This window comes from Equus caballus, chromosome 6 (assembly GCF_041296265.1).
Source record: "Equus caballus isolate H_3958 breed thoroughbred chromosome 6, TB-T2T, whole genome shotgun sequence".
Lineage (NCBI taxonomy): Eukaryota > Metazoa > Chordata > Mammalia > Perissodactyla > Equidae > Equus > Equus caballus.
The window spans coordinates 65745631-65764602 of record NC_091689.1 but is presented as its reverse complement, the minus strand read 5'-3'; the positions used below and the strand labels follow the sequence as shown (position 1 = coordinate 65764602).

Here is an 18972-nt window from a genome sequence, read left to right as displayed (position 1 = left end):
ATTCCTGATTTTAAAAATATCTCAGTAACCTTGGAATAGAAATTCCTCTCCCTCAGTAAACTAGGAGTAGAAATCTCAGGTTTCTCAATTTGAGAAAGGGCATCTTTAAAAAACAAAACAAAACGACAGCATCACACTTAATGCCTTCCTTGTAGGATTGAGAACCGGGTAAATGTGTCTGCCGGCACCCCTCCTATTCAATAAGGTGCTAGAGGTTCTAGGCAATATAATAAGGCAGCAAAAGGAAGTCAAAACATAAAGATGAAAAAAGGAACATATAAAGCTGTCTCTATTTGCAGATGACATGATTATCTGTGTGGAAAATCTCAAATAACCTACAAAAAATACTGGAACTAATAAATGAGTTTAGCAAGGTCACAAGACACAAAGTCAGCATACAAAAATCAATTACATTTCTATATACTAGCAATTAACAATTAGAAATTGAAAAACTTAAAGTACCATTTATAATAAAATCAAAACTTGAAATACTTAGGCATAAATCTAACAAAATGTGAAATATTTGTACACTGAACACTATGCAACACTGGTGGAAGGAATCAAACACCTAAATAAATAGAAATACTGTGTTCATGACTTGAAAAAGTCAATGTTGCTAAAATGTTAATTCTTCCCAAATTTGTCTATAGATTAATGGTAGTTCCAATCAAAATCACAGCAGGATTGACAAGCTTATTCTAAAATCTACATGGAAAACAACAAAAAAATTAGAATAGCCAAAACAATTTTGAAAAAGTAGAACAAAATTGAATAACTCTCATACCTAATTTCGAGACTTAATATAAAGCTACAGTAATCAAGGCACTGTGGTATTAATGAAAAAACAGACATTTAGATAAATGGAGCAGAATATGGAATCCAGAAATAGAATCACACATACATGACCCATTGATTTTTGACAATGGTGCAAAGTAATTCCATAGAGAAAGTAAACTCTTATCAACCAACGTTGATGTAACAATTGGATATATATATGCCAAAAAAAGAAAAAAGAAAGGAATCCTGGGATATACACATGCAAAAAAATTAAAAAAGGAACTTTGATGTCTACCTGTGATGGATTGCATATTTGTGTTTCCCCAAAATGCATATATTGAAACCCTAACCCCCACTGGGATGGTATTGGGAGGTGGAGTCTTTGGGAGATAATTAGGTTTGGATGGAGTCACGAGGGTGGAGCCCCGATGATGGGATTAGTGTCCTTACAAGAAGAGAGAGACTAGAGCTCTCTCTCCACCACGTGAGGACACAACAAAAAGATAGCCATCCGAAAACCAGGAAGAGGGCTGTCACCAGAACCCAATCATGCTGGCACCCTGGGGGACTTCCCAACCTCCAGAACTATGAGAAGTAAATTTTTGTTGTTCAAGTCACCCAGTCTACAGTATTCTCTTATAGCAGCCTGAACTGAGACACAACCTCACACCATATACAAAAATTAACTCAAAGTGAGTCATAGACCTAAATGTAAAATCTAAAACTATAAAAATTCTGGAAGAAAACCGGAAATAATCTTTCTGACCTTGGGTTAGGCAAAGATTTCTTACGTACAACACTAAATCATGATCCATAAGAGAAAAAAAAGGTGATAAATTGGGCTCTATAGAAATTAAGAACTTCTGCTCTTTGACAGACAATGTTAAGGGTATGAAAAAACAAGCCATAAACTGGGAGAAAGTATTTGCAAATCACATCGAATATCTGGACTTTTATCCAGAATATATAAAGAACCATCAAAATTCAATAGTAAGTAATAATGAGCCAACAACTCATTTTTAAAAATGGGCAAAAGATGTAAACAGACATTTCACCCCAAAAGATAGACATATGGCAAATAAGCAATGAAAAGATGCTCAACGTCATTAGTTATTTGCTAATTGCAAATTAGAAAGCACAATGAAATATGACCACATACCTATTAGAATGGCTACAGTAAAGAAAAAAGAACAAACTTCCAGTTATAAAATAAATGTCATGGAGATGTAACATACAGCATGGTGACCAGTCAATAATACTGTATTGCATATTTGAAAGTTGCTAAGAGAGTAGATCTTAAAAGTTCCCATCACAAGAGAAAAAAAATTTTAACTATGTATGGTAATGGATGTTAACTAGACTTACTGTGATGACCATTTATCAACATACACAAACTTTGAACCACTATGTTGTATACCTGAAACTAATATAATGTGTCAATTACACCTCAAAAAAAAAAAAAAAAGAACATGATAATACCAAGCTCTGGAGGGGATGCAGAACAACTGGAACTCTCATACACTGTTGGCAGGCATGCACAATGGCATAGCCATTTTCAAACAGTTTGGCAGTTTCTTATAAACATGCACTTACTATATGACCCAGCGTTTCCCCTCCTGTTTGTTTACCCAAGGAAAATAAAAATGTATATTCACACAAGAAACTGTATGTGAATGTTTATAGTGTCTGTATTCATAATTGCCAAGAAACCTAAACATTCCTTAATTAGTGAATGTGTAAACTGTGGTATATTTATATAACAGAAGACTATCCAGCAACAGAAAGGACAAAGCTACTGATGCATGCAACAACATGGATGAATCTCAAATGCATTACACCAAGTGAAAGAAAACAGACTCAAAAGGCTACATACTGTATGATTCCATTTATGTGAAATTGTGGAAAATGCCAAGCTATATGGGTAAGTCAGTGGTCAACAGCAGCTTGGCCTGGGGAGAGCAGTTCACTACAAGGGGCATGAGGGATTTGGGGAGTGATGAAAGTGGTCTGTATCTTCACTGTGCTGGCTGCACAGCTGTATGCCTTTTTCAAAACTTGCAGAACTGTACAATAAAAAACACAATTTTACTGTGTATAAATTATACCTTAAGTTTAAAAATGAAAAGAAAAGTTGACGTATAGGATTTGAATTAGTAAAGCCACAAAATCTTTTAAAAACTGAATATTACTAATGATTTGGAAGAAGAAAAAGGCCATTCTGGAGAGGACGATCAGAAGGCAGTTGTGAAGAGAGGTTTAACTGTTTAACTGAAAGTTATGGTGATGTCTAATGAATGTAGAGGAGATGTTTAACTGAAAGATGAGAAAACATCTAGGAGGCGTAGCGCCACAGTAGGAAACTGAGTTTGGAATGTGATAGGATGGTTCAGAAGGCCAGAGGGATTTATTTCTATGAATAGCTTCCATTTGTTAATTGTTGGTTATGTACCAGGCAATGTATTCAATTCTTTACATACAGTATTTTATTTAACACCCACAATAAACCAATGAGGGGGCTGTCATTAGCCCCATTTTGTAGAAGACAGAAATCAAGTCTTAAAAAAGGTTGATTAGCTTATGCAAGAAGTGTCAGTGTCAGGATTCAAACCTGGGTCCCTCTGACTCCAAAGCCCATTCTCTTTGCACCAGTGACTAGATCAATAACAATTACTTTTATCTTTTCTGTTTTATTTCAAAACATTCCACTTAAATTCACATATGCATTAACAAACATACTTTAATATTTGTTTCATGTTATACTTGTTGAATCCCTTTGGACAAAACTGGAAAAAACTCAAGGATCATTGGGGACTTGATAACTTTTGGGACCCTTGATAACTATTATTGTAGCTTCACAGAAAAATCTTATGAATGAAGTCCTTCACTTGAGAGCAGAGAGCGCAAAGATGCAGAGAACTTTGATATAGGCTTTGAGATTTTGTAACATTGCTGTGTGATCAGAAGACTTTATACTTCTTTTCCTAAAGACTTTCCTTAAGACTTTACCACCTTAAACCCAGAGTTTCTTAAGTTTCTGGAGCTATGAAGCTTCACTATTTTCTAACCAACCCCAACACCCTACAATTACCTCTTCACTGTGTTTTCTGTTAGGTTAATTTTTTGTATAATGTTTTTAATTTTCTCCATCCAGTCTGTGTGATCAGCTCCAAGTTCTTTCACTTGTTGACCCATCTGTGTATTCCAGTGGTTTAGCTGGAAGAAGATGTTCTCCTGACTCCTGCAGAAATATTATTATGATCAGTTTTAAGATAAAAAGTGGGAAAGATCTTGCATAGCCCAAACCCCTGTTCCTTTGCTAAGAGAGTGCTCTGCCACTTGAGCTAACATCCCACCAAAACCCTCTTCTTTTGCACTTTTGGCAAGTTGGTCTGCTTATTCATTTTCTGTCACCAACATGGGCCAAATAGGCTGTTAGGCCTCAAGAAAGAAGTTTGGGCACTTATTTGATATTTATTTTAACAGATCTTTATAAGGCTGGAGAAGATAAAGCATATTTTACATTTAGTAAAAAAAAAAAAAAATAGATATATTTTTAATTTCCCTGCATGCCATGAATGGTAAGTATAGATTTCAGGATGGTGGTTGCATCTTGTGGGGGAGGGGAAGAGGTATACAATGTGGAAAGAGTTCACAAGGACTTAACAATATATTTTTAATGATAATTAAAGTAATTTTCACATCTAGAAAATTATTGGAGAGTGATGAGATGTGTATTAATTCCAAGCTCCAAGAAAAGTTTGCAAAGACATCCCCATGGCTCTGTCTGTATCCCTAGAAATGTCCTTACTCTGCATTCTCGCTGGAATGTGCAGGTAGTCACCTGTGCACATGAGTGCTCTATGGTTCAGGATATGTATGGATTTTAAATCTTCTGGTCTTTCCCTAAGTTCTCTGCCACACTTCTTTTTCCCCACCGCAAAACATTATTAAGTGTTCCCTCTTGCTCATGCCAAGGCTTACAATTCAGGGATGTTCTCCTCTGAAAACGGCAAAGATGTGGACACTTGAGGGTCCTCATGTTGAAAGCAGTCTGTTTCTTGCTCATCCTCTTCACTCTGCAGGTCCTGGTCATGCTCGGCCTCCGGCTCCAACACATCCTGATAAAGATGATGAAGGAAGCAAAGCAGGACAAAAGGGTTATCACGAGAGGTGGTGGTCCCTCTAGCCTACCCATGCCCCCTTCTGTAGGGGCAAGCACACAGCCCTCTCTGAGGCTGGAGCCTTCTAATGGCTTTGTAAGATAAGCAGACATGCCCTCTTACTCCGTTGACAGAGGAAGGCTGGGGCAGGGACGGGTAGAACATCAGTGTCCACAGGCGGACCTCATGCTGGCCACGGACTCCAACACTCCATTCAAATAAAATGACTGACTGGTCTCTTCAAAAAAATCAACGTCAAGGAAAAGAATAAGGTGGTGAGACTGTTCTATATTAAGAGAGTCTAAAGAGATATAGCAACCAAACGCATTGCTTAGATCTCGTTTGGATACTGGTTAAAAAAAATGTGTATAAAAGACATTTGGGGGACAACTGAGAAAATTCGAATATTGAGAGCATTGAGAATATTAGATTATATTATAGAATTTTTGCTACTTTTCCTAATGTGATAATGATATTTTGGTTGTGTAGAAAAAAGTCTTTATTTTTAGATAGCCTCTCTGAAGGAAACAGGGATGAAGTATCCTGCTGTCTTTGACCTACTTTTGAATGTCTCAGAAAATTCCATCCCTATACATATATAAAGATAAAGCAAGTGTGACAAATGGTAATAATTATAAAATCTAGATGTGAGGATATGATTGATCACTGCATAATTAAGTTTTCTTTTTATTTACATTTTTTCATAATAAAGAGTTCGGGGGAAAGCCAACTCTATCAGTTTGATTCACAAAACTTATTTCTTTATTTCTTATTCTTTGCCTTGTTCTAGAAAAACATTCAAAGCATTTTCTGGTATTTCAATTCTACGCATGCACACAATTGACAATAGTTTGTCTTTAAATATTTTCTTCTTTAGTAACTACATTGCGAAATATTTCTTCTGTCCTTTGAAGTAGTTTCATTTGAAATTCTTGTTTTTCAGCAAAACTATTTTTAAACTGGAAGGAGAAAAAATTAGAGTAGGGAGAACAGATCAGTCTCTTATTGAAATGTCTGTATAAATTACTGGCCAAGTCAATAGGAATAACTAACATTCACATAACTCTTTAGAAAGAATTTCTTTTATGTGCACTATTTCTTTTAATTCTCATGATAGACTTGAGGTGGAGAAAAGTAGGTATTGAAATCCCCTAGGCCATTCACATTTAGTGATTTGCCCAAGGTCATAGAGTGTAGAGGGTTAAGCGGTCACCCCAAAAAGATATAGGACCCTGTGAATATGAATTTATATTAGAAAAAGAATCTTTGCAGATGTAATTAAGTTAAGGGTCTTGAAATGAGATTATCTTGAATTACCTGGGTGGGCCCTACTCCGATGACAAGGGTCTTAATGAGAAACAGAAGAGGAGAAGACAGACACAAAGAAGGTCATGTGAAGACAGGCATACATTGGAGTTACACAGCCACAAGCCAAGGAATGTCTGGGGACACTAAAAGTTGGAACAAGCAAGGAAGGATTCTCCCCCAGAGGCTTCAGAGGGAACACGGCCCTGCTAACCCCTTGATTTCAGAATTCTGGCCTCCAGAACTATGAGAGAACACAATTTTTACTGTTTTAAGCCACTAAGTTTGTGATAATGTGTTGCAGCAGCCATGGGAAACCAATACATACAGCTGGTAAGTGTAAGGACTAGAACCGTAACTAGGTTTTCTGATTCCAAGACCATGGCTCTTTTAATCATATCTAGGCCTTGGGTCCTGACAAATAGAAATGGCAAGCAATAGGATATATTGGAGTATATGAAGAAGCCATGTGGTGTAAACCTAATTCGGCCTGACTTTGTTTTTCCAAAAGGGCCTGATAGGGCCGTTGAGCATGCGTTGTATATCTACTTTAAGCATTTCCAGACAAGAACAAGTGGACTTAGGATAAAGGTGTAACTTCCCTCACATTGGCATTTCCTTAAGGATAAGCATCTTTCCTTAGGCTAGGAACTGATTGCTGTGCTCACCTGTGACCATCCAGCACGAGACAACAGAACTGCCACCCTGCTGTGTCCACCCAGACAGCGACCTACTACCTGCTGTGTCCATCAATCGCTGTGCTGACGGAGCAGTCTCATGACTATTGTAAAAAGGACATTTCAATCATATGTGAAACATCCTCTTTGGGGCTACATAACCACTCTGTACACCTGACTTCTGTGGTGCCCTTTCTTCCTTCGGGAAGAAAGGTCCTGGGCCATGATCCTCACATGTTTGCTCAGAATAATCTCACCCAAATTTTCATTTATAGATTAGTTATGGATTATTTTCATCAACAGTTCAGATTAAGAAATATTTAGCCCCTTCCTCTGTCGCTCTCACAACCCAGTGGCACCTCACTGGCGATGTAAGGATTATTGTCATATTTACAGATGAAGAAACCAAGGCTAGATTTTCCATGTACTATATGACTCCACTAGATCTTAGCTACCTCTTCATAAATAAAAAAGCATCCATAATTTCAATGTCTTCCCACCAAATCTTTTGCCAGGATATTCAAAAGCAGCAGAAATGCACACACACGCTGTGATGTAGAGAAAGACACTACGCTGGGAATCGGAGGGCCTGAGTGTAAGCCTTGTCTACTGCTGTGGGTGTTGAACAAGTCACCTAACAGCCTGAAGCTCAGTCTCTTGTTCTATAATAGGAAAATTGGGCCAGATCATCGCTGGGGTTCTGTCTATGTCCAGTCATCTGTGACGACATTTCTGGTTTTCACCAATCAATTCCCTGTAATGGTTAATATACCACCAAAGAGTCAAAAGGCAGGAAGTAGAAATAGAAGATTTTTTTAAATCTGCAGGATTGAACACATAAAGAGTTATGTGTGTAAGGTTTTAATAACAAACTAAAAGTGTTCTTGCATGAAATACACAGTCTAAGAGCACTACTTTCCATTTATGTGTAGCACTTTGAAGAGCTCATCTATCCTCATTTGGATGTTCCATAGGCACCTCAACTCAGTAAGTAAAAACCTGAACTCATGTTATTTCTCCTCTTGCTTGTCCAGATTCCCCAGCCTTGCATATGTTCTCTCTATCCATCCAGATGTCCCTACCTAACCCTGGAAGAAGTGTTCACAGGAGACATTCTTTTCCCTCTTCATTACCCATGTCGTAACCACTTGGTGTCCAAGTCCAATAACACCTGTCTTGTAAATCTGCGTCCTTTTTCCCCCATCGCCACCGCCTTACTTCGGTCCTCATCAATTCTCAACTCCAACTGGCGTCCTAGCTTCCAGCCTGCATCCTGCTCCACCTCCACCAGGTCCTGCCTGCTGCCTGTCAGGCCTTTCCTTTCACTCCTCCTCTCTCAGAACACAGTGCCTCTTTGGCCCCTTTGTCTTTGCACGTGCTGTTCCTTCTTTCTGAAATGCCTTTCTCCCATCCAGTTTATCCTTCAAACTCCATTGTCATAATCCCAGTCATCTCCCTGGACAGCCCTTCCACGTACTTCATGGCACATCTGCTACTTCCAGCACGGATTTCGTCATACATAGCCATTAGCTTGTCTGTGTCCCTCCTAGTACATATATTCCCAGCGCTAGACATCACCTACCACACAGTGGCTGCTCAATAAGTGGTTTTAGAATAAATAGACTTCAGAGGTAGGTAAATACGTTCTGCTTGTGAGAACTGCAACAAAAGCAGGAAATAGGAAAATCTGTTCACTCATCTGGCATCCGAAATCAACACTGTCCATAGCAGTACCGGGAATCAGGAAATGTGAAGCAGAACAAAATATTCATTTCTAAATATTTGGCGGTGGGGGATGGTGGTGGTTAATGGTTAGATAGTCTGGCTAGTCTTTGGTAGTCTGGCTAAAAAGTGCATTTTGTTAACTAGGCCAACAATAGATATTCTTTAACTTCTATTAACTCTGTCCATTTTCTGAAACTGTCCTTTAAATTTTATGATCTTCTCTTCTAAAAAGACAAATGTAAGATTATGCAAAGTAGAGACCTTCCGGTTTCCTTTCAGAAAATAGGAGAAAAACGCTTCTTCCTGAAGAGGTTGTCTATTTATCCTTTTACCAACAGAAAGTCAAATTTATTAATACTTATTTTTTAATTATGTAACTGCATATGATTTATTTTTAGCTAATTATAGAATTTTCCATATAAATAATATAAAGAAGTACAATCATAAATTTTTTAAAACCTTCTGTTAAACCTTAAGTTTAACAGACCTGACTGAAAGTTTGCAAGAAGTAGTCCACACGCCTTATACCCCGAGAGTGCACACTACCTGCTAAAGTCTTACAGAGCCAATCATTTTATTCTCTAGTTAGACTTATTCTGCCCTGGGTCAACAAGCGATGGTGTGATAGTTCACTGATGAACAGGATTTGGCTGGGCACGTTGTACCATGGATGCAGGGAAGGTGTCATGGCAAACTAGGTCCATTGGTAGCAGCCCTTGCCTGGAGTCCAGCAACAAAGCTCCCCCGCAAAGAATCAGATGATACTATTTATAGAGTAATACCTTCAATTCACATGTTTTCTAAGATCTAGCTCCCACATCTCAATTTCCTATTCCCCGCCCCCCCCCCCCATCCTCAGCCTTTCTAAAAACTCCATCCTAAGACTCCCCTTCTAATTCAGTTCTATTATTCTTTTTTTCCATAAAAGATGTCTGGCTGGATGGATGGCTTTCCTTCCACTTCTTGTCTGTCTCATTATTATCTATTCTCCACACTTCTAACTCTATCCTCTCACACCCTCCATCTCCTTCTGTTTCTTTGTTTCTTTGTCTACTTACGTCAGAGTACTTGAAAGTAAAGTCCAGCTTAGGATAATCTTTTCTTTTTTGGAGGAAGATTAGCCCTGAGCTAACAGCTGCTGCCAGTCCTCCTCTTTTTGCTGAGGAAGCCTGGCCTTGAGCTAACATCTGTGCCCATCTTCCTCTACTTTATATGTGCGACGCCTGCCACAGAATGGCTTGACAAGCAGTGTGTAGGTCTGCACCCGGGATCCGAACTTGCAAACCCCAGGCTGCTGAAGCAGAATGTGTGAACTTAATTGCTGCATCACCAGGCCGGCCCCTAGGATAATCTTTTGAGACCTTTCCTTCTATGGATTTGCAGAGTTAGCCATCCCCAAATCCAAAATATATTCAAAAGAGAAGTAGAGAAAGAGATGAATCCTGAGCTTCCTTCAGGGACTTCATAAGCCTGGGAGTGGGGAATTCCAACTGCACCTTTCTCGTGTGTTTTTCTGACTGGTTGAAGCTACCTACTTCTGTAGCCAATAGTGTGGGAAATCTATGGAGAGATTCGCTCATCAATAACAAAAGGGAGTCTCAGCCACATCTTTCTTTGATGTAAATGGTAGTGAAAGCATGAACTCTTTCCAGGACTATCTCAGGCGTTTTTGTCAAAATTTCCTCCATTGCATGTCAGCTGGGTGACTGAATTTCAAAGACCTCGAGAGGGCCAGGCTGAACTAAGAATAAGTTGATCCATTCTATTGGAAGACAATTCAGCGACCAGGGGGCGATTTTACATATGGCAATTTGCTCTAAGGTGAGAAATATCACAGTTATTTCACAAATCCCAAGGACAAAATTAACATATAATGCATAATTTTTCTGCATAGGAAGGCTAGTAAGTCCCTTGTGCGATGACAGCAGCCCTCAGAGGAGACGATGCCTCTCTCCTGGCTTCAAGCTCTCAATGTCCCGCGCCTATTATGAGGAACCCCTCCAATATTTCTTTACCACCTTGAGATGTGAGATGTGAAGTTCTTCTCTTCACCTACTGTGACATTTAAGTCTCTCCCTTACCCATTCTTCAGTCTCCACCTCTCGAAGAAAGTCAGTTTGAGGGTTTTCAGAGAAAATCTCGTCCTCATCATCTGATCTGTCCAAGACGTGGTCCATTTTGGTAAATTCCCTTAGCAAACTGCAAGCCACACAATCAAACAGATGCTGTTATAAGGCCTTAGATCTATAGTTTAGGGCTACCCCTAGAGGGAGAACACTGGGATCTTTCCCCGCCCCAAGGAGCACCCGCTATTCTTGTACTGATTTCGTTCTGCGTGAATAATGTCTAGCGTAGTATATTGCACAAAATAGGAATAGAGAGGCTGGATAAATATTTATTGACTGAATCAATAAATGATTTAACAGTGAGAGTCCAAATTCTAAAGCCACTGCAGCTGTGTGTGTGTGCAACTGTGTGTGTAAAATAAACACATAATAAATATCCTTTTTTAAAAAGTAGAGTTAGAAAGTGTCATATGGTACAAAAGACTGTGCAGAAAGGAGTAAATCTATGACACCATCTTGATCTCTAACCCCCCCTGAGTTTTCCCCCGAACATTTACTAGTTTTTTCTTTATTCTTCCACAGAGATTCTATGCATAAAAAAGCAGCTATGTTTATATAAATATATATTCCTTTTAAAATATAAATGAGAGTGCATTATACACACTATTCTGTACCTCATGTGCTTTTTAAACAACCTGTATTGGAGCCCCTTTCATATTACTATATACAGAGCTGCCTCATTTAAAAAATGGTTATATGGGAGGCCAGCCTAGTGGTGTAGCGGTTGAATTCACATGCTCCACTTTGGCAGCCTGGGATGCGCAGGTTCAGATCCCAGGCACAGACCTACACACCATTCAGCAAGCCATGCTGTGGCAGCATTCCACATATAAAATAGAGGAAGGTTGGCACAGATGTTAGCTCAGCAACAGTCTTCCTCAAGCAAAAAGAGGAAGATGTTAGCTTAGGGCCAATCTTCCTCACACACACACACAAAAATTGGTTATATGGTATTCCATCATAGAGCTATACAGTAATCTGCTAATCAGTTTCTTATTAATGGATATATAGATTGTTTCCAATCAATTGCTACTACAAACAAGGCTGCAATGACTATCCCTACACACCATGTGTTGATGAGTACATGTACATCTATTGGATAACCCTAAAAATAGAATTGCTGGGTCAATACATATGTATATTTTAAATTTTGATAGATTTTACCAAATTATGCATTCAAGAGATTGAATCCATTTACACATCCAGCAAAAATAATGAGAATGCCTGTTTTTGACTCCTTTTCTACAAGCATGTATTATTAAAGTTTTTAACCTTTGCCAATCTGGAATGCTTAAACTGGCATCTCATTTTAGTTTTAATCTCTTTTTATGAGTGAGATTCAGCATCTTCGCCTATATATATAAAACTCATCTGTATTTCCTTTTCTATGATAATTGTGTTGATTTTTTTGCCCACTCCCTATTGCACTATTGTTATTTTGCTTGAGTGCGTATATGTGTATACATGTACACACACACATATACTTTTGAATGGATCACAAAAAATTTGTAATGGAGGTCTATAGTAGTGGTTCTCAGTCTGTGGGCCTTGAACCCTGAGGTGGGGAGCACTCTACATGTACCCTGCATAGAAAGGGGTCCCGGAATCTACATACATTTTTATAGACTGAATAAATATTGCTCACATAAATAAATACTCCCCAGTTTCCAAATGTGTATGCTACTCTTACTAATAAATTATAAATGCATTTAAAAACATCTTTGATATCATACTCAGCTTTTTTGACAAATGAGGGGTTCTGGAAAATCTTTTACCTTCAAAAAGTTCTTCCTGTTTAAAAAGGTTCTTAACCATTGGGTTATCCTAGTATACAGTCTTATCGTTGATTAAAAAATGGATATATGTATTTATATGAATATTTGTATTTCCTCTACTCTGGAAAGTATTTCAAATGGTTTATATCTTTAGCAGGTGAAGATAATAAAGGCACAAAACAATGAACATATTTTCATAAATTGGGACTAGAGTCTTGACCATTTCTATCCAACGGATGTCTGCCTAGTTTATGATCATGGGCCCCTTTAGTGCCTCACAGGACTTACCACGATAAATATCATGAGGTCAAAATTAGAAGAATTGTGGAGAAGAATGTCAACCCCAACCCTGAACTTGGAAATATCCTCACTTGCATCTTGCCAAAGGAAGTTTCCAGACAGAACTCCAGAAACTGCTCCTGAGAGCTCAGCCCCGACTTACTTCTGCATTGTGCCTTCAGCTGCATCGATATTTTGGAGAAAACCATTGTTCTTCTTGGTCAGCTCTTGTTCCTTCCCAACTGCTTCCATCTGCAGAGACAACTTGTCCCTTAGCTCCATGAGAGCCATTTCTTCAGCACTACAGGGACAATGATGACAACAAGAGGGATTTCGTGGCAGGATTGGCAATTACATTCCCTATGCTGATCCGCTGATAGCTGCTGCTTTCAGGGAGTTTGGTCTTAACCCGTCTCCTTCCAAAACTGGCATCCAATTGTAAGGGACTCCACACCAAGCTCTTAGGTTTCTCTGCTCAAATATATACATGGAGGTCCTGTGTGTGGCTCTCCCTAAGGACCTCTCTGGTTAACAGTAGAGTTGTGTGAGCCTGTAAATTTGTATTTTGGATCTTTGGATGGGAATATTATAGAGTGATATAAAATAGCGAGGCTAGGGCAGTGAGAACCTTCATTTTTACAACCTCTTTCTGATTATATACATGCACATTGTAAAAACTAGAAAAGGAGAAAGAAGAAAATAAAAATCATTGGTACTCTAGAGATAACCAGAGATATCCAGACAAAACTCATGGTTAATATTTTGGTATATTTCTTTCCATTTCTAAATTTGATGTTTGTTTTATTCTTTTCCTATTATTGACAAATAGGTTATTTCTAATTTTTCACTATTATAAATAATATAGTAATGATTATCCTTGTTAATTAATTTTCAGTGCATCTCTATTATTTGCTTAGGATACTTCCCTAGAGGTGGAGTATAGATGGTTAAGGATTTGGAAAAATATTCGCAAATTACTTTCCTAAAGTTTCAACCAATATGCACCACCAGCAGCTGTGGATGAGAATGAGAACTTTCATTCTAGGCTGATAGACAAGTGTTGTCTGGATAGCAGAGAAGTGAATTGTTAGAGCACTTAAGAAATGGGACAAATAAAGCTGAAAAGAAATAGGAAAGAAGGTAGAGACGTGAAACAGCTTCCAGGAAGCTCGTATGCAAAGCTCTAAGAAAGGATCCTTACAAAACATAGCTGTCCATTATTGGCAGAAATCAGAAGGGTTGTCCCCAGCACTAAAGAGGAAGAAACCTTCTCTGTATGATCAAATGAGTGATAGTCATAAATTGGCCTAGAGCTGGAGGGTGACCTGACCCCCAGGACCCTGAGGGACAGAATCTCTGAGGGGACAGCAGACTGACGGGAAGGGAAGTGACAGCAGGGGTTTTCCTAGAAGGGAGATTTATGGCTGGGATTAGGAACAGAGGGAGGAAGGAGAGAGGCCCTGGGAACCACAGAGATATTGGAACCATCTGGGCATCCGAGGGCCTGACCTATCACTCTGCAGACTTGAGCCTTATCCTTGACCTGTGTGGGGCTCCACAGTGGATGTGGTGCAAAGGGTCCCCTGTGAAGGAGAATCAACAGGAAAGGGCTAGAACCTTTGATGTGAGATAACACCATCCTTCTTAACTTGGAATGTGACAAATAAGAATAAACCTTTGATCTCTTTCAGGAAGGACACTGTGACCTCCCTGATTTCATCTCAGCTTTCGTCCAGTTTCATCTGTTTCCTGAAGGTGTTAAGCATTACTAACGCAATTCCGAGCTCTGAAAGATGAATGGCCACTGAGATCAGCCTGGTTTAGTGTCTCTTTCCTGTCTGAAAATTAGAATACTGTACAAATAATAAGATTTCCTTATTTTGGTAACTCTGACATCCCAATCGCTTCTGGGTGATTTAAAAGAAAATCCATTTCTCTCAATTCAGGTACATACATAAATTCTGCCTTCACACATTTTCTCACATTTCAACTAACAGTTAGAAACCTGATGACGGCTTATGTTTGTGCATAATCTGTATTAGTATCTGTAATCCTAACAGATTACAAAGTGCTTTTCATATATTTTCTTATTCAGTTCCTACAGCACCAGGATGAGGAAGGTATTATCCCCATTTTGTGTGTGCATTAACCCAGGCTCTGGGGGACGGTGTGATTTACTTAGAGTCATATAGCTGGTTAACCAGCAGAGCCAGGGTTCAGAACTTCCAGCTACTCGTAAGGGATTTCTCCTCTACCCCCAAAGATGGTCTAAACCAGGGCTCTCCAATAAACCTTTCTGTGATGATGGAAATGTTCTCTATAGTGTTCAACACAGTAGGCACTAACCACTGTGTCTATTGAGCACTCAACATGTAGCTATTGCAACTGAAGAATTGGAATTTTTTTTTTTTAAGATTTTATTTTTTTCCTTTTTCTCCCACAGCCCCCCAGTACACAGTTGTATATTTTTTAGTTGTGGGTCCTTCTAGTGGTGGCCTGTGGGATGCTGCCTCAGCATGGCTTAATGAGTGATGCCATGTCCGCACCCAGGATGCAAACTGGCAAAACCTTGGGCCGCCAAAGCAGAGCATGCAAACTTAACCATTTGGCCACTGGGCCGAACCTGAAGAATTGAATTTTTAATTTAACTAAAAAAATTTAAATTTAAATAGCCACATGTGGGGCCTGCCTGGTGATGTAGTGGTTAAGTTTGCAAGTTCCACTTCGGCAGCCTGGGGTTTGCAGGTTCGGATCCTGGGCATGGACTTGGCACTGCTCATCAAGCCATGCTGTGGCAGCATCCCACATACAACAGAGGAAGACCAGCAACAGATGTTAGCTCAGGGCCAATCTTCCTCACTAAGTAAATAAATAAATAAATAAATAAATAGCCACGTGTGGCTAGTGGCTACCATATTGGACGACTCAGAATCTTCTAGACCAACCATCCGCAAACTAGAGACAGAAGGCCAAATCCAGCCTGCCACCTGTTTCTGTAACGAACATTTTATTGAAACACAGTCATACCCATTCCTTTATGGATTGTCTGTGACTGCTTTTGCGCTGCAATGACAGAGTAAAATGGTTGCAAGAGAGACCTAAATTTGGCATGCAAGACTTAAAATATTTGCTATCTTGCTCTTTAGAGAAAAAGTTTGCCAACCTCTGCTCTAAACCATCACCTTCTTCTATGATGCTGGATGTTTGCTCCAGCGAATCAATTGAACACAGTGAATAAGAGCTTGAATTTTGGAGAGTCAGACTGAATTCATGTCAGAGAATCAATGCTTAGCAGCTGGGCATAGTCTTAACATACTGGGCCTTACTTTCCTCATCTGTAGAATGGGGCTAACATTAGTATTACTAATATTAGTACTACTAATTAATAGCACTAATGTTACTAATTGTGAGGAGTGAACCAAATAATCCTTACTGTGCATAACACAGTGTCAGGATTAACATTTGGCAATTTTATCTATCTGTTAAAATAAAACCAGTGGAAATGGGAGCAATTTTAAGGTTTCTTTAGTTTCAAATAGCATAATAATAATAATAATAATAATAATAATAATGCTTACATGTGGGCAGCACTTTCAGTTTGTAAAGCACTTTTACTAAGTTGTGGCATCTGACCCTCACATCCACCCTATGTGGTCAGGCGACTCAAGCAGATCTTAATGCCACTACTCTTTTAGATGCAGAAACTGAGACTCAGAGATGATCATGATTTGCCCAAAGTTTTATCACTAAAAAATGGGAGAATCAGGTTTTAAACCTATAAACTCTGGGTATCAGTTTTACAATCACTTTACTATTATCCATAAATTTGATGCCCAGTGGGTTTTAATGGATTGGTCAATAGCCTTCTTACCTTAAAAACAAGCCATCTTTTGAAGCTAACTTTTGACTAGTTATGTAGCGTAGGTCACTGCTACTCAAAGTATGGTCTGCAGGCCAGCAGCAAGAGCATCACCTTGCAGATTGCTAAATATGTTAAGCAGAATCTCAGGTCCCACCCTAGACTCACTGAAACGGCATCTGCATTTTCAAAAGATCCTAGGTGACTTACATACATATTACAGTTTGGATGTACTCACACCCCAGACATTATAAACTAGGATCCCTCTTCTCCTGCCTACACCCTATCACTTCACTCCTGTGTGTATACCATTGGCCTCTAGGACTATTTGGTACACCTGGAATGGATCCTTCCTCCTTCCCCTTACCTCATCAAAACCTTTAAAATTACAAATTGGAGAAGCATTAGTCAAAGGAACAGATCAGCTATTTTAAAATACAGCTGATGAAATCTCTAACTTAGATTTTGGGGGCATTTTCTCCAGGCCAGACCATCCAGATTACCCTCTTCGGTACCTGCTAGCTGGACAATGCAGGATCTCAGAAATTTACAAAAGCTTGGTTCCGATAATCAGGAATTTGATGTCACCATAGACTCCTGGCAAGGTTATGATGAGATGGTAAGGCTGTGAAATAGCATATACCTGGCTTTTCCTAATCTGATAATCACAAATACCTCTGAATTCAATATGGTAGACTAGCCACAATCAAGCTTCCCTTGTTCTCGTGATTCCAGAGCCTCCTTTCCTCAGCACCAAAGGCAGAAAGGAGGCCATTGATGGGTGATACACACCTAGGCAGGTACATTTGCAGTTGGACTTACCCTCTCTGACATTCCACTTGGAACTTGGCACATGCAACCCTTCAACCCCCTCTCACAAGATTCCAGCTACCCTGCCTTTCTTCTAACTGGCGTCTCCAGCCTGTCACCCAGCTTCCTTGCCTCTCTTGCCAACTCTTTGGGAACTAAATCCTTCGCCACCCCAGCCGTTTGTCCATCTGTCTACCAGCCTCTGACAGGATGCTCTGGGATGCTCTACCAACCTCAGCAGTTTCTGCCATGCCTGCCCCTTTCACCTCCTTGCCCAAACAAAGCATCTGGCTTTCTCACAGAGACTCAAAGCTCTTCTACAACGGAAGACACGGGTTCTCCCGCTCCCTCCCCACTCAGCAGGAGTGAGGAAGCAGTTGATCTTCATGCAAACCAGGGCTGCTCCTCCTCATGTGTCTGTCATCTCTTCACCTTTGAAATCCACACTTCCTCTTACTACTCTTCATAGCACACTTTCATTTCTTCCAGGCCTTCACTGCCAAGTTCAAGTTTCTGTCTGTACCTCATCTTATCCCATCATTCTTAGACACTCAGCACTCATGGGAGGGGCCTAACATTCTGACCTTACAGGTCCTAAGCTCCTCAATTCTTAAGGCTTTCCTCTTTACCTACCAAAACTATTCAGCAGCACAGAGATGAAATATAGAACAGTTTTTATAAGCATGAACTTTAGAACTAGATCAGTGTTTGGAACCTGGTTTTGCCATTTATTGGCTATTTGGTTTGGGGCAAACTTTAATTTCTTTGTCTGAAAAATGAGTTTGATAATACCTACCTAAGTGGCTTGTCGAGAAGGTTAAAAACGTGAGGAAGTAGTTTAGGTTGAGCTGGACAACTTCTAGTGCTCCCACTAGAAGGTAGGCTTCACAAAGACAAGGATGTGTGCGTGTTTTATTGACTGCTGTGGCCCCAGCACTAGAAGAATTGCTGGCACATAGGAGGTGCTGCATAAAATTTTGTCAAAGGAATGGAATAAATTCATATATAGGAGCCATGATTTTATGGTGACATTTTAGGTCTTGTCATCATCCTGGGCATTTCCTCAGCTAAAAGCTCAAGCTCAGATGTCTCACCTTTCCCATTCTGGGCTTTACTACACTCTGTTCCTAGTTAGGAACCCAGACTCTATGACCTTGTGACCTCCCACAGTGTCTCCTGGGCCAATCTTCAGCCTTGGGTTCCTGCCTCCTATCATCTCTATACTCCTACCTTTGGTTGTCCCAGGTGACCTCATGTCTCTTTAAGAGAAATCACAAGGTTCTCATGAGTGGTTCCACTACAATTTAATAATAATAATAGCTAACCATTTATTGAGTTCTTACTAATGTGCCAGGCACTCTTCTAAGTGTTGTACATTTACTACCTAATTCAATTCTTACCACCTTTTGAAACAAAGGGATCTAGGATTCAAATCAAATCTGGTTAGTCTGGCCCCAGGCACCACGCCCTTACGCACCC

At 39.6% G+C, this 18972-nt stretch overlaps 1 protein-coding gene across 8 annotated transcripts in view; it reads right to left on the bottom strand.

Annotated features, from left to right (window-relative positions):
- The window catches only part of SMCO2 (single-pass membrane protein with coiled-coil domains 2), a 30883-nt gene extending 12843 nt beyond the window's left edge, over positions 1-18040 (bottom strand). Inside the window, exons 1-5 of one of the 8 annotated variants that reach the window (XM_070271105.1) lie at positions 17926-18040; positions 12988-13125; positions 10726-10843; positions 4759-4895; positions 3866-4015 (exon numbers count right to left, since the gene is read on the bottom strand). In XM_070271105.1, the coding sequence (XP_070127206.1) occupies positions 3866-4015; positions 4759-4895; positions 10726-10843; positions 12988-13125; positions 17926-17960 (578 nt within the window). In that variant the 5' untranslated portion in view covers positions 17961-18040. Of the gene's footprint in view, positions 1-3865; positions 4016-4758; positions 4896-10725; positions 10844-12987; positions 13126-17198; positions 17560-17925 lie in introns of those variants that run through there. The other 7 variants (XM_005610995.4, XM_005610998.4, XM_005610996.4 and 4 more) reach the window with 7 other exon arrangements.
- Positions 18041-18972: the final 932 nt, after the last annotated feature.